General features: G+C 44.2%; 1 protein-coding gene across 3 annotated transcripts in view; it reads right to left on the reverse strand.

The window, feature by feature from the left end:
• The window catches only part of LOC147678958 (allantoinase, mitochondrial-like), a 394121-nt gene that overhangs the window by 135919 nt on the left and 230325 nt on the right, over positions 1-27877 (reverse strand). For all 3 annotated transcript variants that reach the window (XM_086942692.1, XM_086942694.1, XM_086942693.1), the window contains one exon: positions 17875-17968. In XM_086942692.1, coding sequence (XP_086798818.1) covers positions 17875-17968 — 94 coding nt within the window. The remainder of the gene's footprint in view (positions 1-17874; positions 17969-27877) is intronic.

The following is a 27877-nucleotide window of genomic DNA, read 5'->3' on the forward strand; positions in this document are numbered from 1 at the left end:
GGGGTACTCACACTGGTAACAAGGAAAGTTAGAATAGCAATAGATTTATCCTCTACCAATACTCATGGCAGATGGGTGATTTCAAAACTGAGAAAACAGAACTCTACACTATATTTAGCAAACATATATGCACCCACAAATGACGACCCAGACTTCTAGGAAGATCTAACAAAAAATGTCAAATCTATCCCAGACTCTGAAACGCTAATTATTGCAGGAGATTTCAACCTACCTCTTGACCCTAACTAGGATAGAAAGTCCACATGTCAATTTAGACCAAACAAGTCCCATAAGGCTTTAAAAGTCCTAAGTAGCAAATTCAACATGATAAATGAGTGGGGACTACAAAACCCAACAGAGAGAGATTACACTTTCTATTTCCTTCCCACACAACTCATACTCACGTACCAACTACTTTCTGATCACAGGCAATGCAGCCAGCAGAATAGATCAAACCACTATAAAACCCAGGTTTATTTCTGACCACTCTTGTATCATTTTGACCATTACGGACTCAACCCCCTGCTTAAAGAACCCTTTTGGAGATTTAACAAAGACATCCCCAACTCACCACAAATTAAAACAAATATTGAGGAAGCAATAAAATATGTCTTAATAGAAAACATAGTCAATTACACCTCACACCTAACCAGATTGGAAGCGCTGAAATCCACCACCAGAGGAGTAATAATTAAAATCAAGTCAAATATGAATAAAGCAGCTAATGCTAAACTTATGAACTTATAAACAAATATAAATAATCTGAAGAAACGACATATACTGAATAATGACCCCAGACTCGAAACAAAATACAAAACAAGAAATACAAGTGTAATGAAATAGTCAGCACTAAAGCAGGAGTTTGGATAAATAAACAGAAAAGCCTATGTCCATGCGAGTCCAACAAAGCAGGATAATCGCTAGCCTCATTACTCAAGTTTAAAATACAAAAACATGCCATTTATGCGTTTAAAGACGGAAACTGTACTATACAAACCAACCCACACAAAATTGCAGACACAATAAAAAAATTCTACCCAAAACTTTACGAAACTAACACCAATACACAACCGATAATTAACAAAAAATACCTAGATGAAAAATCACTTAAAACTTTAACAGATCAAGAAATTATCTTGATGAATGGTCCAATAACTTTACAAGAAATTGACAAGGCAGTTAAGTGAATTAAATCAGGGAAAGACCCAGGGCCTGAAGGATTTACTGCCACTTTCTTTAAAACGTTTGCAGGCACACTAAGACAGCCTTTACTATACGAGCAGTTTGCTTCCACTGGACAAGTTTTAGGCACCTCAGCCGAGCCCGTCATAACAGTAATTCCTAAGGAGGGTAAAGACCCCCTTCTCACCAAAAATACTAGCTAAACGGATAGAGAAACATATTTCTAAACTGATCCACCCATCCCAAGTAGGATTTCTCAAACACAAACTTTCAAGCAGCAACACAAGGATGCTCGGCCATGCAACACTCAAACAGTGGCCATCACACTTGACGCGGACGCTAGACAGGTTCAACTTTCTGATAGGCATGATCATGGCACTGTATAGGAAGCGATCAGCGAGGGTGAGAGCAGGAGGAGCAATCTTGTCTAGCTTCTGACTCAAACAAGGAACAAGGCAGTCCTCTTTTACTGTCACTTTTTTTACTTGTAATACAACCGTTTTAACAGCACTTATGAGAAAACAATGATATTGTAGGTCTAACCTTTGGGGACACGGTGATCAAAGAAGCTGTTTACGCAGATGACGTTCTTGTTATCTCTGAAAGGGCAGAGGTAGCTATTCCTCCGCCTATGAAGTTGATACAGGAGTTTTCAGAGGTCTCAGGATACACAATAAAAAAAGGATAAAATGGCAGTAAAGCTGCTTAACTATCAAGTTAGTAAGGAAATAATAGGGCGGTCCGGCCTGACTTGGCAAACAGGCACAATGAAATACCTGGATCTGGAGTTTACTAACAACCTCATCACCACGCTAGAAGAAAATGAGACAATCTTACTGAAAAAAATCACTGAACTACCGAACGGATGGTCACCAAAATGTGTATCCTGGAGGGGCAGAATAGAAACAATCAAAATGATGATTACCCCATATTAACTATCCAATCAGCATGCTCCCGGTGAGCCTTTCTGAAACATTCCTTCTGAAGATAGACACGACCATCAACAATTTTCTATGGCAAGGGAAGAAAACAAAGATGTCTTTCATTAAACTGAAGCAAGCTAAAGACAAAGGAGGGGTGGATCTCCCAAACTTCAAAGCGTACCAAACTGCATTCCTATATAAACAGAGGGCAGCCGGGTTCATTGAAAACCCCACCTATCGACTAGAAGTGGAAAAAAATCCAACCAATCGTATCCCCCTACCTGCACTCATGACATTGAATACCTCCTCTCTCCTCCACTCCAAATACATCATACAAAATACATAGCAGGCTCTCTTCCAAATAGAGAAACACTTAAGCGTCAAATTTAAGACCTCTAACATGACAACAGAATGGCACAACCCCAGTATACAGATAGAAGCCCAGACACTCTATTGGCAGGACTGATCAAAAAAGGGAATTAACTTAATTAAGGACCTGTAAGACAACACCCTCCCAAAAACCTTCTCCAGGCTAAAGATGGAAAAATAATTGAATGCAATAGATCCATACAAATTCTTGAAACTCAAGGTGCAGATCGCCAAACTACCCATAAAGGTGGCACAGCTTTCATTTCACTCTAAGTTAGCCCAGTATAATACTGTAGGACATATGGTATCTAAAATATACAAAATACTCCTATCAGAAACCTGTAAGTCTGAAAGAAAATTACAGGGAATGGGAAAAGGAAATCAACTCTAGCACGACCAAGCTAGACTGATAGAACATATACAGACACCCTTCAGAAACAAAGTCTCACCTGCACTCTCCCAAACCAAGTTTATGTTTATCAATAGAATCTACTGGACCCCAAGCAGACTGTACAGGGTTAACCTTATTTATTTCCTCATTTGTTGGAACTGTAATGATAAGGTAGGTGACCTTGCACATATGCTATTTAATTGCCTCTTACTGCAAACATTCTGGGATAAGATCATTGACTATATCAGAGACACTTTTCACATTACCCCAAGTAGAGAGTTCTCTTACATACTCCTAGGACCCCTACACCCCCTACTACAAAATGATAATGATCGTGACCTGTTAGACCTAATGGTGACTCTGGCATGCAAAGTCATTTTATGTCACTGGAAGAATTACAAAGACATTTCTTACAAGATATGGCAGGAATGGCTAACCTTTTAGAGGTGCACGCAACTTGACTCTACAACTAACCCTGTGTCGCTCCCCCCCACTAAACTATGGAACGCCCTAGATGCATTCAACCTCGTTTTCAAACCCCCATGAAGTAGAGGTGAAAGGTCCCAGGTTCAACGCCTCCTTATCGCCAGGGAACTTCATGAAACCATGTCAGAATCACGTAATAATACACCCCTTGGTGACAACTGACCACTATGATGTTCCAATGGGAACTTCATGAAACCATGTCAGAATCACGTAATAATACACCCCTTGGTGACAACTGACCACTATGATGTTCCAATGGTTGCTCTCCCCTCTTTCCTTTTCGTTTTCTCCCGTTGTTTCACATTTTTATTTAATTTCTTGTCTTTATTTATTTTTATGTTCAGCAGAAGAACAACTACAAAACTCCCACAAGAAATTAATGACGAGGCTATTAATAATTATACTAGTCAATAGCTAATCCTTAAGGATGATGGCTAGTGGATGCCCACCACTGAATCTGAAATTATATATGTACAGTCGTTGCAATCTGAATATGTAAACAATATCTTGGAAGTTTGAAATGTATGACTAATGCCATGTATCGACCACGTCGATAATACTCAAGCTAATGGGAGGTGTAATACTTGAAGTCCTTCTGTAGTTTGGTTGTATGTCTTGCAAAATTACATAATAAAAAATGTTTGAATTAAAAAATAAAAGCACCTGTTGTTATGTCTTAACTCTGTACTCCCCTGTGCCCCGGTTATCTATCCGGCGCGAGAGCATCCATTGTCACCTCTCCCCCTCCCATTGGTTCCCCAATGTTCCACCTCTCCCTCTATCCCAAGGAACTGCCAAACTGTCAAACCATTGATGATCTTCCTGACCACGCACTGACCTGGTGTGGGGCTGTTATTTGAATAAACGTATTCGCTATTTATTAACTGCTTCCTGAGTTCTACTTTCAACAAGTGGCGACGAGGTAAAACCACAGCCCCTCAGCACAGATTTGATTAACTTCATTCTAAAGGAAATCATCATTAAATACTGAAACCTGCCTTCCTACCTGGATTCCGTGAAATGCTCGACGAGGCACCCTGAACGAGGTGTAAGTGTCCTCGAAGCCTCCCTGCTGCTACACCGGAGTCCAGAGCTTCTGTCTGCTGTGCACTGCATTTCTCTGAGGGTCTGCTGTCCTCCGGCGTTGAGCTGCACGGTCTCCAACCGGAATCAGCTGAGGATGATGACCCGTCAATGAGCCTTGCCCGGGCATCGTGTGAAGAGGTACCGAGAGCGTGTGAATTCACACTGCTGTTCTGCGGGGAATGGCTGTGTCACGGCGAAGTGTATGAGTCTGAGCACGCTGTGTTCCGCCTGTGTTTTGTTTTCGGGAGTGGCGTCTGGTGATTCCTGAGGCGCGCAGTGACATTCCCCTTCGCATTTTACCAGTGATTTCGGAGGCGCGCAGTAACTTTTCTCTTCACGTTTGATTTGATTTGGAGAGTGGCGGCTGCATCCTCTGAAGCGCGCAGTGACATTTCCAGTCAGCTGTTTTCGCGCCTCAAACCCCTCTCAGCTTCGTTCTTCTGCGCATGCTCCTGCACGTTCCACGTCACTGGAACGCAGCGTCTGGCGCCATCTTGTGGAATTATTCTTCGGCAATCGAATAACTACCTTTCTAAACCTGGCACATACACGGTGATGTGCACACCTATGTAATTCAAACGAAAATGTATTTTTCTCACGCAAACATGTTTCTGAAAGGAAAGTTACAACAAAACCACATCGCTTGAAACAAAGTCTGTACTTTCACTAAATAAATCATTCAGTTTTGTCTAAGCTGATGCCCCCAGCCTGTGAATTATTCTTGTTATAATAGAAGCTTATATATGGGCAGTGAGACAATTCATGGTTCAATGCATTTCAAGTTCTCAAATTAACTCTTTGAAGGCAGGTGGCAAGTGTTTATATCACCAGGAATAACTGCTACGTGAAATTTCGTTTGCGCTTTAAAACTAGAGACTTGTTTGTCTTCCTCCTTAGCTTATTAGCAATGTGTGCCCTTAGTTCATTGAATCTTGCATAACCCCAAGCTTTCCTACCTCTCAAAGGAGCTCCTTGTATGCCATGAAAGGAGTGGAAAGAGTATTTCACTAATTATATAGAAACTGTTGAAGATGAAGACTTCACTGCTGAAAAGAAAAAGAATGTGCTTTTGTATTGCTTAAGTCCTGGGGGTGTCAAGACTTACAATAACATTGAAAAAAAAGTGAGAGAAGGCAATGATGTTTATCAACATGCATTAGATGACCTGGATGCCCATTTTTCACCTATTGTATGTGTTGCTGTTGACCGCTACAAATTTTCAAGAAGAAAACAGGGCAAAAATGAAAGCATTGATGATTATGTCGCGGCCTTGAACAAGTTGGCTTTAGCCTGCAGATTTGGTCAATTGCAAGAAGAATTGGTTCGTGATCAAATCATAATGCATGCGAGCAACCCTAACATTCAAGACAAACTATGGGTTAATGGAGAATCTTCCTTAAAAGAAAATGTTGCTCTAGTTAAAAAAGGCTGAACTTACTGGCAGATGTGCCAAAGCAGTTTTAGATGAGCCAGTTGTCGTTAAAGCTATTTATTCTTCTAATGCAAACAAACTAGGACAAAAGGCCAACAGTAAAGAAGTTGCACATGAACATGACAAGAAAAGTGAACCTTACAAATCCAGGGACAAAAGTGAGAAAAGTCACAGCAGTAAATACAAAAATCCACCTGAACTCAAATGCTATTGATGTGGTTCTCCTAGCCATTTAGCGGATTCCACGAAGTGCCCAGCAAGACATCAGAAATGCTTGTTATGTGGCTTGACTGGTCGCATCGCCAACGCCTGCAATAGGGCAGCCTTTAAACAAAGCAGACATGTCAAACACATTCAAGATGAGAGTGACTCTTCAGAAGAAAATTCAGAGTACTCAGATTCAGACAGCATCAACTACGTGTTCTCGATTGAGTATGATGTATTGGAGCTTACACCCACTAAAAAAAAGAAACCCATGTGTGATGTGAAATTGGGAGGGGTAATTGTGAACCTAATGGCTGATTCTGGCTCCCCTTTTACAATCATCAATGAGAATGTATGGAAACAATTGCTCACTGCCAAAATTGGAACATCGCTAGAAAAGTCAAACATTATTGCTAGAAGTTACACTGGCAACAACATTGAATTTCTAGGAACACACGAATTAGAATTAGAGTTCAAAAACAGGAAAGCTTGTTGTAAACTCTTCATTGCAAAAAAAGGACCTTCTGTACTTGGCTGGAGCGATCAAGCCGATCTGGGAATAATCCTCAACCCGAACAGCGCTGACCCTGTTTTGTCAGTCGATGAGTCATGCAAGAATACCATTCATAAAGATTTTCCTGAAGTGTTCTCGGGTAAAGTGTGTCTTCTTAACAGTTTTTAACATAAAATTGAACTTAAACACTCAGCTGTTCCATGTATTCACAAGGTAAGACACTTACCTGTGTCGGTAAGGAACGATGTTCAAATAGAATTGAATAGACTGGTCAAAGATGGAATAATTGAGGAGGTTGAATCCGCGGAGTGGGTTTCTCTCTTGGTTGTGGTCAAACGTCCCAATGGGAAAATTAGACTGTGCATTGACCTCAGGGATCTTAACAAAAACATTATTGTTGACCAGTATCCCCTACCACGTATTTGTGAAATGTTTTTTTTTTTTTTTTTTTTTTTTTTTTTTTTTGGTAGACCTTTATTGCACATTATGAATAAACACAGCGGAGTGCCTACAACCCACTGGCAGGGCCGGCCGCAATCAGTGCACCATACAGTCACAGTGGATCTCAGTAACACAGTTCATTGGTACAATTGCAGTCCCAGACTGAGCTCCTGTAGGCACCATATATGTTCCAATTGCAGTGATCAGAGCACACGTTGATGTCGGCCGTTTTAGCCCTCATGTGATCTCGGTCTCTTTTTCTGATTTTGTAGAACAAAGTCAAATGACTAGCAATCCCAACTCCCTCCCACCCCTCCCACTCCTGGTCTTAGTGAGCCTTACTATGTGGACACATACAACTCTCAAGGCTTAGCTGGTGCAGACAACGGCCCAGGGGGCGTGGCCATCGTAGGTAGCGTATCGCAAGTCTTACATCTTATACTCAGAGCACAGCTGGGCAGCAGAAGACGGTCTGACCTGTTCCAACTATCATAGCAAATGTCCAGCACACCTAAAGCTCTACAGCACGAGTACATTGCACAACGCAGCCATCTCCACCGCTTTCAAACAACATTCAATCCGATACATGATCATGCTCCGGCAATTCAACAATCGTATTCCTTTCGCTATCTGAGTCGTCTAGAGATAAGACATACAGTGTGAATGGAGCCCATATGTCTCGCGGGCGAGACCTCTCCGGCAGATCCTCATAATAACAGTGCAGTTGGTCTCTGCAGTAAGCCATATCCTTCAGCCATAGTTGCACGTCTGGTGCCCTCCTTCCCCCCCATCCCACAGCGACTCTCCTCTTGGCTAATTGGAGCGCCAGTACCACTAGTCGCCGTGATTGTGCTGCTACCCCAGAGGCTATACCCAATAGACAGAGCCGCACATCAAGTTTGATCTCAACTGAAGTCATAACCGTCAGACACTCAGTGACCGCCCTCCAAAAAGCATACACTCGCGGGCAACCCCAGGCAAGATGTATAAAGTCAGCATCCTCCACACCGCATCTCACGCAACGCGCAGCAGTACGAAGCCCATATCTCACTAACTGTATCGGTGTGTAGTACCATTGATGCAGAAATTTATAATGCAAGAGACGGAAGTTTCCATTTATCACATATCCTCCCGTCATGTTGCAACACTCATGCCATTCGTTATCAGTAAGAGGGTCAGGAAGACTTCTATCCCATCGTGCTCTGGCCTGGTCTGCCCCCCCTCCCTCATCCTCCTGGGCAGCCTTGTATAATTTAGAGACCAATTTAGCCCTGTCCTTAGCTATGTAGAGCAACTGCAATGCCCCGAGTGTCGGAGGCTCCTCTGGGTATGTTGGATACAAATCCTTTATCGCAGCCCGCAGTCGGGCATAAATAAAGGTAGGCATGCACGTGTTAGTCAATCCAGCTGTCATAGTCTGCAAAGAAAGAAACGACGCCCCAGGAAAAAGGTCCCCCATGGATTGCAATCCGGCTTCCCTCAAGACTTGTAACCCTCCGATCTCACCAGTGACTGAAATATCAGAGTGGTAGAGTAACGGCATAGCCGGCGCATATAACGGCAGGCGGGCCGCCCTTCGGCCAAGGTGTTCCCAAGCTGTCGCCGTAATCCGCACTGTGTCTATCTCTCCCTTCTCAAAAACCGAGTGTTTGTTAACGACCATGGCCCTCAGCGGATACGGCAGAACCGCACTCGCCTCGAGTGCCACGTGCGGGGTGTATGGCGGAGCATTCAACCAATAACTCGCAAAATGCGCCTGTGCGCAGAGATAATACAGCCTCATGTCCGGCAGGGCGAACCCTCCCAGCGCATACGGCTTGATCAGCACCTCCCAAGTCACTCTTGGTTTCTTGCCAGCCCACGTGAGAGTTATCAGGAGCGATCTGATCCTCGCAAAGAAATGTGATTTCAATAGAATAGGAATATTAACGAAAAGGTAGAGAAATTTTGGTAACACCACCATTTTGATTAAGGATATTCGGTCCGCTAGAGTCAACGGGAGTCGAGTCCAGCGCGCTACTTGATCCTCTAGTTGAGATACGGCAACACCATAGTTGGCCCGGACAACCTCCTGGCAGTCCCTGTGCACCCAGACCCCCAGATACCGAACTGACTCTGTTGCCCACTCCAGGGGGAATTCCAGCTGAGTCTGGCGGGTTGCCTCTGTGAGTGGCATTATCACAGATTTGTCCCAATTTATAGTGAGACCAGAGTGTCTACCAAACTTAATGAATTCGCGCAGGATGTTCTCCAGGTGGAGAGCCGGTTCCCTAACATACAGGACCATGTCATCCGCGTACATTGACACCGCCAGAGCTCGAAGCGGGAATTTCAATGCAGCTTCAGCATACCGTTGCCGCAAAATACAGGCCAGTGGTTCCATCATGATGGCAAACAGTAACGGAGACAGAGGGCACCCCTGTCTTGTCCCCCTCTGGATCGGGAACGAGGAAGATACGTGGCCGTTGACCCTGACTCTTGCCGTGGGTGCAGTATATAAAAGGGCGATGAGCGATGTGAAAAAGAACGGTACCCCCATACGGTGCAGGACAGCCATCATGTACTTCCAAGCCACCGAATCGAAGGCCTTAGCCGCGTCTAGCATGACCGCAGCTGCAGGCAGTTCCGGTTTAAGCAGGTGCAGTACGGCAAAGAGCGTCCTTAAATTATGTGTAGTGGATCTGAGTGGAATGAAACCCGATTGGTCCGGTAAGACCATGACAGGCAGCAGCAACCGTAAGCGTGTGGCCAGTACTTTCGCAATAATCTTCACATCAGTGTTCATAAGTGAAAGGGGGCGAAATGAGTCACACTTATCAGGCGGCTTACCCGGTTTAGGTAGGGCCACCAGCAGTGCCTCCCTCATGGTTGCCGGCAATTGTCCGCAGTCAAACGCTTCATCCAACACCCGTGCTAGCTGCGGGATCAGTAGATCAGCATATGTTTTATAAAATTCGGAGGGTAAGCCATCCGTACCAGCCGCCTTACCACTAGGGAGGGCCGCTATTGCCTCCCTGAATTCAGCCTCAGTGACGTGATGCATAAGGAACTCCTGCTGCCCCCTAGACAGCCACACCAAGGCTACATCTTCCAAATACTGATTCACTTCTTCCTCATCTGCTGTGTCCCTTTGTGCATAGAGCTGCTCATAATGTTTGGCGAAGCAGGCCAGTATACCCTCTGTGCTAGTAACCACATTCCCCTGATCCACGATTTCCTGCACTGTGCAGTGTCGTGCCCATGGCTCCCTGATCCGATCTGCCAGGCCCTTGCCTGGTCTGCCCCCTTCGCCATAATACCTAGCTGTGGCTTTCTTAGAGAGGAATTTTACCTCCTGCTCTGCCAGCTCGTTATATTCGTCCACCTTCGTACGAATGTCAGCAAGGACCGTGCCTTCCACCCCCTCCTCTAATTGTCGCTCCAGAAGCCGTAACTCTCTCTCTAACCTGTTCATGGAGTCCCTAATGGACGTGAGCACCCCTGACCTCAGCCCAATGCACGCGCCCCTCACCGTCACCTTGAAGGCCTCCCAGACCGTACCCATTTTGTCTACAGACCCCACGTTGTTAGTAAAAAACTCCTCTATTATCTGCCTCAGTCTCTCAGACAACACCTGATCCGTCAGCACCCCAGAGGAAAGTCGCCAGGCGAAAGGAGCGGGGACATGAAATGGGAGCTGCAGCACCAGTGTGACGGGCGCATGATCAGAGAGAGTACGAGGTAGATGGTCAGCACTCACCACCCAACCACTGACATCTCGTGTCGTAAGCCAGTAGTCCAATCGCGACCATGTATCGTGTGCCGAGGTGTAGCAGGTGCCCTCCCGCTTATTCGGGTTTCGTAGCCTCCATACATCCAGCAGTCGCAACCCATCCATGCCCTCGCACACCGCATCCACTGCCTTCTTACGCACAGGAGTTCTATCTTGTTTCCTGTCTAGGTCTGAATCCAGAGTGATGTTCCAGTCCCCCCCACAAATGATAGCCGAAGGTGCAAGTGAATACAGCTTGTTCCAGAGAGCTACATAAAACTCAGGGTCATCCACATTTGGTCCATAAACATTGAGCAGAGTTATCAGTGTGCCACATAATTTACCCTGTACTATGATGTATCTACCGTTCAGGTCAATTTCTTCATGCAGTAGTTCAAAAGGAACATTTCTCTTTATCAGGATCATCACCCCTCTTGCATAGGAAGAGTAGCTCGTAGCCAGTCTCACCCCCGCCCATTGTTTGCCCACCTTGTCGGCCGCTTTACCCTGAAGGTGCGTTTCCTGTAGGAATGCCACCTGTACACCATGCCTATTCAGAAAGGCAAGCATCTGTCTAGTCTTTTGCGGCTTATTGAGTCCCCGGACATTCCAAGTAATGCATTTAATCTTACCCCCCCTCTCCATAACACCAACCCCTCAATCCACCCTCAACGCAATAGGCTTTCCCCGGCGTCCATATCAGAGGCCCACCCACAGACACCATCAGCACATAAAGGACGTAAGACCCTCCACTACAGAGACCGCTCCAGTACCAGAACATCCAAGCATAGTCCAACAGCAACACAGAGCTCACTTCCCTGACCAGGAAAAAAAAACATTCCCACAACATCCCCCAGAAACTCAACCCCCATCCCTCCACCCACTTCAGCGCGCCCCAAATGCCAAAGCAATCCCTTTGTCCCCCCACCCCAAACCCCAACAATACCAACAACTGCGTGTGGGGATCTCCCGTCCTGGGGGGCGTAGCGGCACTCCACTCACGCCAGATATGGACGAGAGCGTAGACCTGTCATTCAGAACTACATCCCCATACCTGCAAACCTATTCCGTTAATAAAACAGTATCAGACAAGTGAGTATCCCCCGGCACAATGTTAGAGTTGCTCCAGCCCGGGCCCTCAGCAAATAGTTCAGAACTCATAGGCAAAGGGGGGCGCCGCATGCGCACCGCTGCACGTGCACCTTACGCACAATCCCAGTGGTCCGCAGCCCGGCCCAGCCATGCTCACACAAGTGAAATGACCTATAAAGGGTCAGTGCCGCTCAATCCACAGAGTCCCCAGCAGTTAGCATGCCCCCCCATCCACAATGTACACAGTCGCTGAGCAGGGCGAGGCAGACCCCAGTGGACCCCAAGTCCTAGCAGCTCTAACAGCCCAAGCGATAGTGGAGGCTGCAGATCGCAGTGACTCGCAGCAATGCCCCCTCCACAGGCAACTGCACAGTTTCAGATTAGGCGGCTTCTTCCTGCCCGCCATCATCGCCGTCCCGACGGTCCCTCGGCCCTTTAGCTCTCCTTTTCAGTTGCTTGGCGTAGTCCATGGCCGCCTTCGGGGAGGAAAATATCTTGTTGTCCGCAGGGGGCCCGATCCGCAGGCGTGCCGGATAGAGCATGGCATATGCTATGTCCTCAGTTCGCAGCATCTGCTTCACCGCAGTAAATTCTTTGCGAGCCGTCTGCACCGCCATGGTGAAGTCAGGGTAGAACTCGAGTTTGCTGCCCTGGTATTCGATAGCCCCTTTTTCCCTCGCAAGCCGAAGAATGGTATCACGGTCTCTATAGTTGAGTATCCTGGCCACTATCGGGCGCGGTGGTGCTCCAGGCGGAGGCCGCTTGGCTAGAGAGCGATGGGCCCGCTCCACTATAAAGACTTTGGACAGTTGATCTGCCCCGAATATATCAATAATCATACGTTCCATGAAGTCTTCCATACGCCCCACATTTGTGGATTCCGGCAGGCCCGTGACCCTTACATTGTTCCTTCTGGACCTCCCTTCCAACTCCTCGTTCTTGGCCTGTATGACCGCCAATACCCTCTCCATGCTGAACACCTTAGAAGAGACTGTGGCCAGACCATCCTCCGTGGCAGAGACTCTCTGTTCTACCTCCCCCATGCGTTCGTTTTGGCGGTCGAATTGCGCCGCCATGTGATCAAGGCGGTGGTTGACAGATTCCATGGTTCCCTCAATCGATTGCAAGGTCTTTTGCATGGCCACCAGGGTGGATTCCAAGTTTGGGGTACCTCCCACAGCCCCCCCCTGATCAGGGTCAGCAGGCGCCTGTGAAGATGTGTGCGCAGTTTTTTTATTTGCTTCAAATGTCAGTTTTGGCTGATTCCTGTCCTGCCTGCCCATGGTGGCGGTTAGTTCAGCTCTGGAAGAGATTCCAATCAGGGACGCAGCTATGTCAGGCTATGCTCAAAGGTCGGGTCCGGAGCACTACCCAGTGCTATTTCCAGCCTCGTCCCGTGCACTGCAGTGGAGCACTGGCAGGCCAACTGCCCTCCGTGTAAGGAAACAGATGCACACCTCTGCGCAATTTCAGGCTCTCCGCAGCTTTATCAGCTACACCCAGCACAGTTTCGGATGGAGTTTAGCAGAGCCCCACTATCGCGTTTATACTCTGTACAGACCGTGGCTTCATTGCGGAAGGCTCCCCCTTAAAGCCAAAGTCCTCTGACCTGGATGGTCGCTCCACGCAATGGCGGACGCACTTCAGGTGGCCAGTCCTTAAATGCAGCTCAGGGTCCCAGCGGTCCCGATTTCACATGGGACTCTCCTCCGCTATCACCCAGGGCAATAAGCGCACCCCCAGGGTCGCAGTCTCGCCAGTCCCTCGCACCGCGGCTCCTCCGCCCCTCCCCCGCCAGCCCTAGTTCGCGCGGCGCGGCCTAACCATGCCCGGCGCCACCTCCGCAGCCCCGGGCTTGCGTAGTGCCCCGCCCCACTCACCAGCGCCGGCAGGCCGGGTCCGGTCCGCTCCGCAGCTGCTCCGGAGTCTCTCCGCCACCTGGCTCCTACTCCGTCTCCCCTCCGCAGGCCGCCGACTCCACGCCTCCGGGACAGCTCAAGCAGGAGGCAGCGGTGTCCTCAAGTCGGGCGGCAGCGGGGCGTCTCCTCCACGAGGTCGCCAGACCGCACTGGCGCGACCGCGGTGCAGAGCGTCTCGGCTCCCAGGGGCTCAAATAGTCTCCACAGGCACCGGAAAAAAGCGTCGCAGTCGATCCCCGATGACAGTGGGGCACTCTCGGCGTCTTTGCAGGTAGCAGGCATGAGAAATGAAAGGATATATGGGCGAATATTGCTAGGTCTGGACAGAGCCTCACGCAAGTGCGGCCATCTTGTCCGGCGCCCTCTAGCGCCCCCATATTTGTGAAATGTTTAATGCCACTAACGATATGTGTATTTTCTCCATAATAGATTTAAAATCTGCGTATCACCAGATACCCCTACACGTGGACAGCAAGAAATACACCACATTAATCACCCCATTTGGTTGTTACTGTTTCACCAGGGTACCGTTCGGGTTGGCCTCTGCCGCAGCGCTTTTCCAAAGGGTCATGACTTCCAACTTGGAGGGCGTTGCAGGCATCAGGTTCTTCCAAGACGATATCTTGGTCATGGGCGGCAATCAACTGGAACATGACACACGCGTAAAGCAAGTTTTCAACAAACTTAAAATGCATGGTCTTACGGTTGAATTAGACAAATGTAAAATATCTCAGGACAAAGTGGTTTATTTGGGGCACACTATTAGCCACGAGGGTATCAAACCAAAACAAGGTTTAGTAGATGCCATTCTTAATGCTCCATGCCCATCCAGTAAAGAGGATATTAAAGCCTTTCTCGGATTAACTGAGTATTACTCCAAATTCATAAGGAACTTTTCAGAAAAAATTTACAGTCTAAGACAGTTACTGTAAATAAAACAAAATTTGAATGATCCCCAGAATGTCAGAACACCTTTGAAACATTCAAAAAAGAAATTGGTGAAGCACCTTTCCTCAAGGGATTTGATCCCAAAGCTGAAATCTATGTCACTACTTATGCAAGCAACAAAGGATTGGGTGCGGTGTTAGCGCAGAAGGATAATTCTAACCAAGAATGGGTTGTGGCTTTCGCCTCCAGATCACTCACCCCTGCAGAGGAGAAGTACTCTGCTCTGTAATAGAACGTGATATGCTTACCTGTTCATGGGCGCTCAATCACTTCAGAGCATACATATGGGGATACAATATACATCTTCGCACGGAGCACAAGCCATTGTTTAAAACCTTATCTGCTTCTGGTTTGCAAAATACCTCACCACGACTAAGTTAAATGTCAATAAAATTATTGGACTACAACTACATAGTAGAATATTGGCCAGGTATCAAGAACAAAGTCGCTTATTTCCTCAGCAGATTACCCCTGCCCCATAAAGTGAATATGGATGCTCCAGAGGATGATGAAAGAGTGGCTCTACTCTTCAACACAAATTTTGAGGGAATCTCTACTGGAGAATGGGAGAATCACATGTCTGAGGATGTAACACTTAAAGACGTATGTAAATTCGTCAACACTTCTTGGCCAGAGAAACGCCATCTTCAGGACAACATTAAAGTGTATTGGGAAATAAGGAATGAACTCAGCTATGAAAATAGTGTGTTATATAGAATCGGAAAGGCCATAGCCCCCATCACACGCAGAGACAAAATCCTGAAACTTTGCCACATGGGTCACCTTGGCATCACTAAAACAAAGCAAAGAGTCAGAACCTATTATTGGTGGCCCGGTATTGACAAGCAAATTGAAATCCTCATAAGGAACTGTGTTGAATGCAGTGACTCAGATAAAACTCTCAAGACATCCAAAGTGTACCTTTCTCCACTTCAACCTCCCCAAATGGCCTGGGAAAAATTAGGCCTGGACATTGATGGACCAATTGAAGGACACGATGGAGGGATCAAGTACATCATAGTGGTCATTGATCACTTCTCCAAGTGGCCGGAATAGAAATTGTTTCTGAAATAGACAGTTCAACAATCATATCCTTCCTAGATAAATTGTTCTTAAGTGAAGGTCTACCCAGATTTATTCTCACTGACAATGGTCCACAATTTTGCTCAATGACGTTCAAATCATTCCTTGAAAGGAACTGTATCACCCACCACACTACTTCATTATACCATCCAGAAGGAAATGGCCTTACTGAACGCTTCAACGGTGTCCTGAAGGGACACATACAATTGTCAAGAAATGCTAACGTTAACTGGGAAGAAGAAGTGTTCAAACTCATCTGGGCTTTCAGAATTTCTCCTTGTACCAGCACCTGCTTTGCACCTTTTGTTCTCATGAGAAGCAGACAGCCCCTGAGCATTGACCTAGGATGGATGCCTGTTTCCTAACAACTTGAATGGTCACCAGATGTCATTAGGAACAACATAATCAAGGCGCAAAAATACTACAAAGAATGGTATGACTCTAAACATAGTGCAAAAGAACACTCATTCAAGGTAGGGGATCTTGTGAAGGTTTGTTTAGAAAAAAAGGAAGGAAAGGAGAAAGCAGGTTCACCTCTCCTCTTCGCATCGATGAACTTTATAACAACGCCGCTAGACTTAGCGATGGAGTAGTGTGGCACATGAGTAGATTGGCAAAATGTCATCTTGAAGGTAAAGCTCCGAGTCAAATGCAACCTAATGTGTATAGATTTGTGGGTTGATTATGATATGACTAGTTCTGAACATAGCTGCATGCCCAGCAATGGGACCTCACATGTTCCCCCACCTGTCTCTGACTTTGCTGATTGTCACTCATCAGACCAGTCTGTTGAGGTCGGTCCTCACACTCCGACACCAATGCGGGGTTGTCATGGCGACTAACACTCTGACTCTGAAGTCATGTCTGACAGTCATAGCTTCAGCGGTAGGTCAGGCAGAACCAGTAATGATCCTCACTCTGACACCGATTGTGTTCCTGATCCTCACCGCGTCATGGGGAGGTTTGGTCGAACCATTCGTAAGCCGAAACGTTATGAAGACTTTGTATATGATTAATGTTCACTGTTCATCCCTAGGGCTGTATGTTCCATCGCTGAGTGTTTAATCCTTTAAAACTCTCAAGAGAGGAAGATGTGTTATATCTTAACCCTGTACTCCCCTATGCCCCGGTTATCTCTCCGGCGCGAGAGCATCCATTGTCACCTCTCCCCCTCCCATTGGTTCCCCAACGTTCCACCTCTCTCTCTATCCCAAGGAACTGCCAAACTGTCAAACCATTGATGATCTTCCTGACCATGCACTGACCTGGTGTGGGGCTGTTATCTGAATAAACGTATTCGCTATTTATTACCTGCTTCCTGAGTTCTACTTTCACCACCTGTTTTCCAATGATCAGTTGAAGACATCAGTGCCTGCAATTATCATATCCAGAACTGGTGCAGGAAACACATTCTTGACTGGCCTCTCAAGGGACGCCCTGACATCTTTAAAAGCAGTTCTGCACTCCACAGCTCAGCTTATCATTGATAAAAGGACATTTGATTACACTCCACCAATCCTAAAGGATCTTCCTTAGTTCGGTCCTGGAAGCCTGATTAAATTCCAAAATCTGTTGCCTCTCATACAAAGACCTTCGTCCACTTAGCCTTAGGTACCTAGCAGACCTTATTTAACATCTATGCTCAAAGACAAAACCTTTTTTCGGGCTCAGTGCCTGTCATTTAGGACTTCCTGCTGACCCATTTAAGAATGGCCCTAGATATCCTGTTTTTCTGAAAAAAGCTTTTGAGTTATCTGTTTACAAGTTATCTAAGGGAACGTCAACCTGGAGTCATCAATTTTTAGTAGGGGACAATTATCCTTAAGATTCACGGCCAAAGCACTGCTCAACCCTTCTCCACTTGCATGTAGCTTTTTAAATTGTTTAATTTTTTTATTTATGGCATTTGTACATATACATACAGTGCACAGGGATATCTTCATATGGGTAATCTGTCTGTGCGGTGCAAGGTAATTGGTACATGTTAAATATTTCGGATGGCACCCCTTTGCTGGTTATACAGTATACATAACAGAAGTTTAAGATGTCTTACTTGTACTGGAGGCAGAGATCTACAACAGTTCGGATGGCCTCCACCTCCATGTCATCAGGACGAGACTCCAGAAAGTTGTTGTACTCTGAACCATCTATAGAACGAAAAGACAGAGAACATGTTAGAAATTGATGGGAGGGGAAAGGACACAGGTCTGTGGAACGAACTAAAAAAGGTGTTTATAGGGGCAGCTGTTATCATGGCATCCTCTTTCGTCCAGGAGGGAAGTCTGCCGTTCCTTGTAGCAGAACGTTCATGTTTTACTTTTAACATGCATTGCATTTGTGCAAGTTTACCAATATTCTTTTTTCCAAGAGGCAACTATTCTGTTTTTTTCCAGGACTCAAGTAGAAAACACAACTATAGTTATCTGAGGACTATAAACGGCTTTGTTTAACTTCTTGCTATGCGTGTTAATGCTGGAGTGTATACCGTTTGGAAGTATCTGTTTACCCGGTTGGCAGCCAAACTGCACATAGTAGTACATCATCTCTGCTGCTTAGCCCTCGGCCGATAACCAGCTGAAAACCCAGCAGGGGTTATTTATTACCTAACTGGTGTCCAGATGAATAGTGTCATGTAGTGTCTATCTAAAATGTGCGAAATTGCGCATTTTGTTTTCCAAAATTTCAGATACAATTGGTACAATCGGTAACATTATGTGAAAGAGCTAGAAATGATCTATTTATCCCAAAATGTGGTTTGTTAGTATCTTGTGTGAGTTTGTTTTGGTGCAAGGGTATACCTTGTGAAGAAATGTCATACTGTTACAAACTGGGGTACTGGTTGACCAGGATATAAGCAAACACAAATCCTGGTCAGGGTAAGATACAAGCAAACTCCAAATTAATCTGTGCTCACACTCTGGTAGCTTAGCATAGCGAGGTCAGACTTAACTTAGAGGCAGTGCGTAAAGTACTTCTGCAACACTTCAAACAATAAAACAGTGAAACACCACATAAAACGATTCCACACCAGTTTTGAAACATACCTCTGATTTTATTAAATAAAATAAGACCAAAAAGATAAGAATCCAATTAGCAGATCTATAGCGATTATATTGTAAAGTTTATGGTGAAAATTAGCATCAGAAATCATAAAGCGCTATAGGGGATATCAGGTTGTACGGGACCAGGACAAAGTCACAAGTTCAGCAGAACTGCAACGGAGCATGAGCTAGCTACAAGTACCCAGTTAGACCCACTGAACAGAGTACATTAAATTCTGGTTGCAGAGCATTTTGGGGAACTGCGTCGAAGATACATTGTGCAGCTGAAGCAATCATTCAGTTCAGAGATGCAGTGAGGCTGCTGTGCAAAGTCTTGTTCTGTCGACGAGGAGGATCCCGTTGATGGGGCTAGCTATGCAAAGTCTGGTGTCGTGATGCGATGCCCAGTCGAGGCAATGCGTTGGTTCTAATGAGCAGTGAAGCTGCAATGCGGAGATTCAGCATTGTTGTCAAGGCTGCCATTGACGAGGAATGCGAGGAGTTGCGCCCGAGAAAGAGTTCTGCAGTGTAGGTTCTGAAGGTGATGCGTTGTCCCAAGATGAGGGTTATGATTTCATTTAGAGTCTTTTGCGACGGGTCAAATCCACGCAGCAGCCGCGATACGTCGGTTCTGCTCACCGATGCGCTGCTCTGCCAAGGAGATGTGTCCGTTCTGCTTGGGGGGGTGTCACTTAGGAGAGAAGATGCTTTGGTTCCGTGGTAAGCACCTTAGGCCCACTTCCATGGGTCCAGGACTGGGATGGCACTACTTGGCAGGGTAGACTCACAAGTGGCAGAGTCCAGGAGCAGATGCAAACTTGGAAAACTGTGATATTGCTGAGGCTTTAGTTCAGGAGGCAAATCAACTAGCCCTCGGAGTCACTCCGGGTTCTGGGTTCAAGAGATATAGGTCCAGGGCAACAGTCTGTAGATCAACACAGCAAAGTAGAAGTCCAGCAGAGTGGCAGTCCTTCAGCAACACAGCAGTCCTTCCTACTGGCAGAGTATCCACAGCTTCAGATATGTACCGAAGTGGTGGTGTCTGAGGTCCAGTACTTATACCCATTGGTTCCTTTGAAGTCGCGGAGGCTTCAAAGACATGCATTTAAAGTGAACCGTTGCCCTTCCTTCCTGCCTAGCTTCAGACTCTCTACCAGTCCTTTATGTGAGGTCAGGACACAGCGTATTTAGATGTAAGGTTGGGCCTAGCTCCCACTTCTCATCCAACCAGAGACGGCCCATTGAGACACATCTAAGCTCCCATTGTATGGGCTGTCTAGGAGGAATGCACAAAGAACAACTGTCAACTGCACCCAGTCATGTGATCAGAGACAAGCTAAAAGCACCAAATGTCTCATTCATAAAAATGCCAACTTTCTCAAAGTGGCATTTTCAGAACTGCGATCTAAATTCTTACTGTGCCATAGGTTTGGATTTTAAATTGTGATTACAGAAACACCAGACTTGAAGGTTTCATCTCTTCCCAATTTGAAATTACAACTATAAAATCTAATACGGTAATCCCAATGTTATCCAATGAAAGAGACAGGCCTTGCGTACTGAAAAACAAATTTGTGAGTTTTTCACCACCAGAACATGAAAAATGTAAAAGTACATGCCATGCCTTTTAAATACATTGCACCCTGCCCTCTGGGCTATCAAAGGCCTACCCTAGGAGTGACTTGAATGCATTAAAAAGGATGGGGACGAATAACAGAACTAATCTGAGACAAAATCCTAAACTCACTACTTTTGGTATTCACAGAAGGCACTTACCATTTTCAGTATTCACAGAATGCACTTAAGACTACTAACTTTACGTCTGCACTTGCGCCGGAATTTCAACACCCGGACCGTACTCCCTGGCTAGGGCCGTACTCTCCGGCTTGAGCCGTAATCTCGAGCCGGACTGCTGAACGGAATTGTACCAAATTTGCAGAGAGGTAGCTGTTGTTCCAGAGGGCACTCTCTGCTTTAAATGGTGTAAATCAATAGTTAGTGAAAAATAAAAAAAATAAAAATATTGATCTCTGGTGACCGCAGTGGATTTGCGATCCCTTCCGATCATGAGCTTAATTTGATTGGCTGTTAACACTCCAAAAAGAACAATTGATCGACAGAATGCAGAACTATGTCATGCATTCACCCCATTACAGAGATCTGGCCCTAAAACCATTGTTTTCTTGCTCACTGTGCCATTCCAGTTTGGACCCTGCCACATGCAGATCAGTCCTGACCTTGCGCCCAATGGGAACAATCCAGCCTGAACTGCCAGGCCAGGTCCCGTGCTAAATCTGTCCATCATTTGTTCTTTTTGCATTTGTCAACACTCTAAACCAAGAAGTGTTGGCAGCCATTTTGTGACTCTGTAAAACCGAGGCTCAAGAAAAAAGGGAAAAGGGGCAGGGTACAAAACACCCTGCCCCTTTAGGCCTGGTCAGGTGGATCCACAGGGCCCAAAAAAGTATTTTTATATTATTTTTTTGGCCGAACTTGCGCTGGGTGTGCGAATGCCGGAAAAAAAAACACAAAATAAACCGAAGCGCTTTGTTTTAATGCATTATGCAAAATATGTGTGGGGGCCTTGCCCCGGGGACCGCCACCTCCCTGGGGTTTTTCATAATTATTCGGGGGGCCTAAAGCCCCAGGGACTGCCACTTCCCTGGGGCTTTCATTTATTTAGGGGGGGTTCATAGGCCCCGGGGCTATTATAATAATGTTGGGAGGGGTTCCCCGCGCCCCCCCCCTCCTGAAGCCTCCCTTGGGCTTGGTGACCGCCACCCTCCCAGGGCCGGCTCCAGCAATGTCCCGGGGTGCCCACCGCCGGGACATTGCAGTTTGTAATGACAGTCATTGGTCATTGGCTGTTCATCAAGTTTGTGCACTCACAAATAGGATGCATGTTAGTTTGCTGAGATATCATGTTTGTAATTCGTTATTAGAAAATGTTTTAAAGGTACAGTAGATACAATAAGGCAATATTTGGCAAAAGTCAACCACACCTGCTGTTTGCATTAGTAAGCTTGTGTCCTGAACTTGAAACTACAATGAACTTGTGACCTGCCAGTACAGTTGAATGTTCCATAAACTGTTACTATGGAACCTGGCATTAAGTAGAATGGGGGAAGGGTTGAAACTTAACTGTGGATTTAAAATGTGTAATGGATGCTTAAATATAAGTGAAAAGTTAGTAAATTAAGGTTTTCTAAGAAAGTAGTATGTGTAGAAGTGGTGTGTTGCTAAAAAAAAGTAAACTAGTATTATTAAAAATAGGTTTTTGAACTCCTGTGTCGAATCGCGGCTGCACTGCGGTAGAGTCGCGACTTCAGAAAATTACAGAGGCAGTTCGGGCACCATCGGAAGACAGTTAGAAAGGGTTAATATGTCTAACCAATAGAAATGTGTTTTACAATTTGAAATAATCATGTAAGCAATGCGATTTGATACTTACATTTATTTGAGTGCAAAAAGAGAGGGAAAGTTTGCCATTTCTGGTTTCACCTTTCTGTGAGAGGTGCATTACATTTCTTGTGTGGAAAAGAAAATCTTTTAAGAGTTTCTGATATTCGGTATTCTGCAATACTACCTCAAATGTGAGTAACTAATTTGTAAGATGTATTATATATTATTCAGTACTGCTTTCTTGTTTCTAGTGATATTTCTACTTTAAAAAAAAGTGGAAATTGTAAGACAAATGTGATGTATGAAATATGGTATGACATGTAGAGCTCTCATTTGTACTTTGTATTATTGTAATTAAAGGAGTTTTTAAATAGTTTGTAGATAGTAACATGGTAGAAGGTTTAGTGTTGGCTTTCTGAAATTATCCAGGCAGTACTCTTGTACTGAACCTTTCAGTAAGGCACTACTCATCTAGTCATGCATTCTCTCAGGCACTACTCATCTATTTGTATGTTTCTTTGATATATGATGTCACTTTTAAAAGGTACAGAGACATGCATGCATGCTTTCTGGAATATTGTGAGACTTTTAACAGATTGATTGAAAAGGTTGCTGCTTTGTATTTGCTGTGGCCCAACACTCTGAGTAGTTGCTCAATAGTGAATCTGCAGTCCAAGGACATGTTGGCAGAGGGATTAGTGATTAGCTTAGATGGTATTGGTCTGTGGAGATGTATACTTCAAGTATGCCACGTAGTTTTAGGCGTCTTTTCAAAATGGGAAGTACACTCTTTCAAGTTTAAGGGACTTTTTAGTCTTATGACTGAAATATGTGTCTGTGTGCACATGTAGTCTCTCACATATTATAACTAAATAGATGATAGAGGTATAAAACTCTGGTACACATGCATTTGTATGTTTCTTTTACATATAATCAAGGATGGGTGAGAGCAGAAGTTCTACACTCTGTTTGAGGTGTGCACATTTACACTTGGACCTGAGATGGTCCTGTTCACTGATTCATCATAGTTCAAAAAGTTATCAATGAGAAAAAGTTTTTTAAACATCTTCCAATGCAATGTTTTATTCCATGTTTTTCTTCATTAAACGTATATTTCAAATAGTTGCGAGATTCATTGCTTAAAGCATTTCAAATAAACCCAATGCATTTCGGGTACAAACGGACCCTTCCTCGGGGGTCCCTAAGGAAAGAACAAAAAAACATTTTTTGAGCCCAAAGCTATGTTCCAAGATATTCATGATAATGATTACATGATTCACAGCACAAAGTAATATAACCAACAAAATGTAAACATTTGTATAACACTAGCATTTTCAAAACAAACGTGATTGCCAGTCAGTTTCTGATTTGGCCCTTCGGTGATCACAATTCTTGTTGGTTTATGCTAAATCCAACTGTAGGAAATCAGTTCGAAATATTCTATACCAATACCACTGTTCGGTTTTAATAACTATCCCGTCCTAATTAAATCGCTATATCAAATGCAAAACACCTCAATGTTAAAACTTATGTCTATTAAACATTCTCTAACAGAAACGGCTCGCGTTTCATTTCAGTTACTCACAGAAATGCTCCTGCAAACTCGGCTTCCAGTTTCCACCAATGTCGGTGAAGCTAAGATGACCCAAGTTGCTCCTACCTCTTATCTTAATGCTCATTGGTTAACCACGCGATCACGTGACCGCGATTGCTCGAAGCATAAGAAAATATGTGCTAAACTATTAAATGGTAAAACAAAACATTATATGAACTCTTTGAGAGTTCTACGTTACCCCTGATAGGTTTTTTAACCCGATTTTTTAAAAAACGATCAATGAAAAAAAGAGAAAAGTAAAGTGATCTCAAACAAAACCAACCTAACCATAAAACACATTAAAAATCATACTGTAAGTAAACTGAAAATTAATGCAGTGGTTATGACAAAAGTGATTGATTAACAAATAAACATTGCCATGATAATAGCGTGTCGGCCATTTTGGAATGGGATGTAACCAAGGTACAGCAGGGTAAACTGGTGTCAATTCAGGAAAAACAGATAACCTCCTGATACTTTTTTATAGAAAACATGATAATTCCAGTCTGTCATTGAGCCCATGTGGCTGAAGACTCCCCATCTTTTTTATCCAGAAATATTCAGCTCTTAATCTCATCTTATGTGTGTCCATATCTGGGCGTGTTTCAATCACCTCCAATATTGTAAAACGTAACTGAGAAATATTGTGTCCTGCTTCTGCCCAGTGTGCTGCCACTGTTGATTTCTGATTTTTTAAACGTATGTTACTTTTATGTTCTGTTATTCTTATCTTTATTTTCCGTTCTGTTTGCCCAACATATAATTTACCGCAGGGGCATTTAATGCCATAAATCACCCCTTTGGTGTCACAGGTACTCTAATGTCGTAGTGGAATCAGTTGCCCAGTTCTAGGATGTGTGAAGGACGGCCCTATCATCACATTATTGCAATGCGTGCAGTTCTCACATTTGCACATTCCTTTGTGAACTACCTCTCTCTGATTCGTTTTTTTCTTCTTCAACAGTTCTTTTAAATTTTTAGATCTGTTATAGGCAAATGTTATACACGCATTGTAATAATGTGATGATAGGGCCGTCCTTCACACATCCTAGAACTGGGCAAACCAACCTTTATGGTTAGGTTGGTTTTGTTTGAGATCACTTCACTTTTCTCTTTTTTTCATTGTTCAATTTTTAAAAAATCGGGTTAAAAAACCTATCAGGGGTAACGTAGAACTCTCAAAGAGTTCATATAAAGTTTTGTTTAACCATTTAATAGTTTAGCACATATTTTCTTATGCTTCAAGCAATCGCGGTCACGTGATCGCGTGGTTAACCAATGAGCATTAAGATAAGAGGTAGGAGCAACTTGGGTCATCTTAGCTTCACCGACATTGGTGGAAACTGGAAGCCGAGTTTGCAGGATCATTTCTGTGAGTAACTGACATGAAACGCGAGCCGTTTCTGTTAGAGAATGTTTAACAGACAGGAGTTTTTACATTGTGGTGTTTTGCATTTGATATAGCGATTTAATTAGGACGGGATAGTTATTAAAACCGAACAGTGGTATTTGGATAGAATATTTCAGAACTGATTTCCTACAGTTGGATTTAGCATAAACCAACAAGAGTTGTGATCACCGAGGGGCCAAATCAGAAACTGACTGGCAATCACGTTTGTTTTGAAAATGCTAGTGTTATACAAATGTTTACGTTTTGTTGGTTATATTACTTTGTGCTGTGAATCATGTAATCATTATCATGAATATCTTTGAACATAGCTTTGGGCTCAAAAAATGTTTTTTTGTTCTTTCCTTAGAGACCCCCGAGGAAGGGTCCGTTTGTACCCGAAATGCATTGGGTTTATTTGAAATGCTTTAAGCAATGAATCTCGCAACTATTTGAAATATACGTTTAATGAAGAAAAACATGGAATAAAACATTGCATTGGAAGATGTTTAAAAAAACTTTTTTTCATTGATAACTTTTTGAACTATGATGAATCAGTGAACAGGACCATCTCAGGTCCAAGTGTAAATGTGCACACCTCAAACAGAGTGTAGAACTTCTGCTCTCACCCATCCTTGAATGTACGCTGACGGCGTTTCCAGACAAAACACTCCAGGAGGGAGTCGCACAACGTTAAAAAGTTCTAAACAGTGTTATAAACCAAGATAACAAGAGTGCAACTGATGGACTCGTAAAAGATTTATTCTTTTACATATAATACCACTAGGAAAAGGCACAGGCACACACGTTATGTAATCCTTAGACATTAACCACAGATGTGTACAAAGATCTAGGCACTACTATCACTCTGAATGATTCAGTCAGGCACTACCCATGCTCTCATCTACTCACTCAGGTACTACTGTTGCCCTCATAGAATGTCCCAAGCATTACTCTTACATTCATATTTTCTCTCATGTACTTCTCATGCATTCATACAATTATTGAGTTACTGCAGTCATAGAATCACTCAGGCAGTGCCCATGTACTTATTTTGTTCTTTCAAGCACTACTCATACACTCTTGTCTTCAACCATGCATTCGCCTTGCACTCATGGTTTGTGTAAGGTATTTCCCCTGCACTGATCTAATCACTCATTCAGTATTGCTGCTCTCATGCAATCTCCCAGGCAGTACTGCTGCACTGAACTATTCACACAGGTGCTACCCATCTAGTCATCCATTCTCTCAGGCATTACCCAGTATCCATCTATTTGTAGGTTTCTTTGATATATGATGCCACTTTTAAAAGTTACAGACACATGCATGCATACTCTCTGGAATATGGTGAGGCTTTTAACAGACACATTGAAAAACGTTGCTATGTATTTGGCAGGGCCCAAGACTAAGTAGTTGCTGAACTGTGAAGGTGCAGTCCAAAAGTGAGGCTTAAAATATGTTGGCAGAGGGTTTAGTGATTAGGTTAGTTTGCATTGGTCTATGGAGATGTACACTTCCAGTATGCCGCATAATTTTAGGTGTCTCTTTAAAATGAGATGTGTAGTCTGTCAAGTTTAAGGGACTTTTTAGTCTTATGGCTGAGGTATGTGTCTCTCATGTGTTATGTCAAAGAGATGTTAGAGGTGTAAAACTCTGGTACACATGTATCTGTATGTCTCTTTTAGATATGATGGCACTAGGAAAATGCACAGACACGCATGCTGTGTAATCCCTCAGATATTGGCCGTAGATTTGTGTAATCATGCAGGTCCTACTTTCACACTCAAAAATTCAGTAAGGCAATACCCATGCTCTCATCAACTCAACCTGGTACTACTGATGCACTGATTGAATGTCCCAAGCATTACCCCTTACACTCTTGTTTTCTCTCAGGTGCTTCCCATACAGTCATACACTCATCTAGTTGCTACCACTGCTGTCATAGAATCACTCAGGCAGTACCCATGCATTTTTTATTCTTTCAAGTAATACTTATACACTCATGTCTTTAACCATGTGTTAGCCTGCACTCATGGTTTGTCTAAAGTATTTCCCCTGCACTGATCAAAGAACAAAGGAGTAAAAATTCCACACGGACCTGTAAAATTATCTTAACAGAAGAAATTCTGTGGAGGAAAGTTGGCTTGGCAATCACATTTGACTTCTGACAAGGATGGATCATGTTGCTTTTGTGAGTCTCTGATTTGCCTGATAATTGTGATGAAAGTTGTTGCTGTACTAGAGGCATCAAAGACCTTATCTGCATAAAATCCCCATTTAGTCTTACCAATAGTCTGCTTATAGATATAGCTGGAGCGCAGCCATTTTAATTTCATTGTTGGATTGTAATTTTGCCACCAACTGTGCTCCTTGGTTCAACAGGAATATTTTAATGCTACTGGTGCCTCGATAACCCAGTGATAAAATGCACATGAGTAAGTAATTTCTTGGATTTTGCCGCAATACGGTCTACCTGCGTATTGAGCTGGTTGTAGAAAATGCTTAGTATCCCTTAAGCATCTGAGCAGTCTTGAGTTTCATTGCCTTAAAGAGCGAGTACTAAGACCTTGGCGGAAAATGTCTTTTTAATTTCTGAATTCTGATGCAGGACCACAAAATTTGAAAGCTCTAG

This window comes from Lissotriton vulgaris, chromosome 11 (assembly GCF_964263255.1).
Source record: "Lissotriton vulgaris chromosome 11, aLisVul1.2, whole genome shotgun sequence".
NCBI lineage: Eukaryota > Metazoa > Chordata > Amphibia > Caudata > Salamandridae > Lissotriton > Lissotriton vulgaris.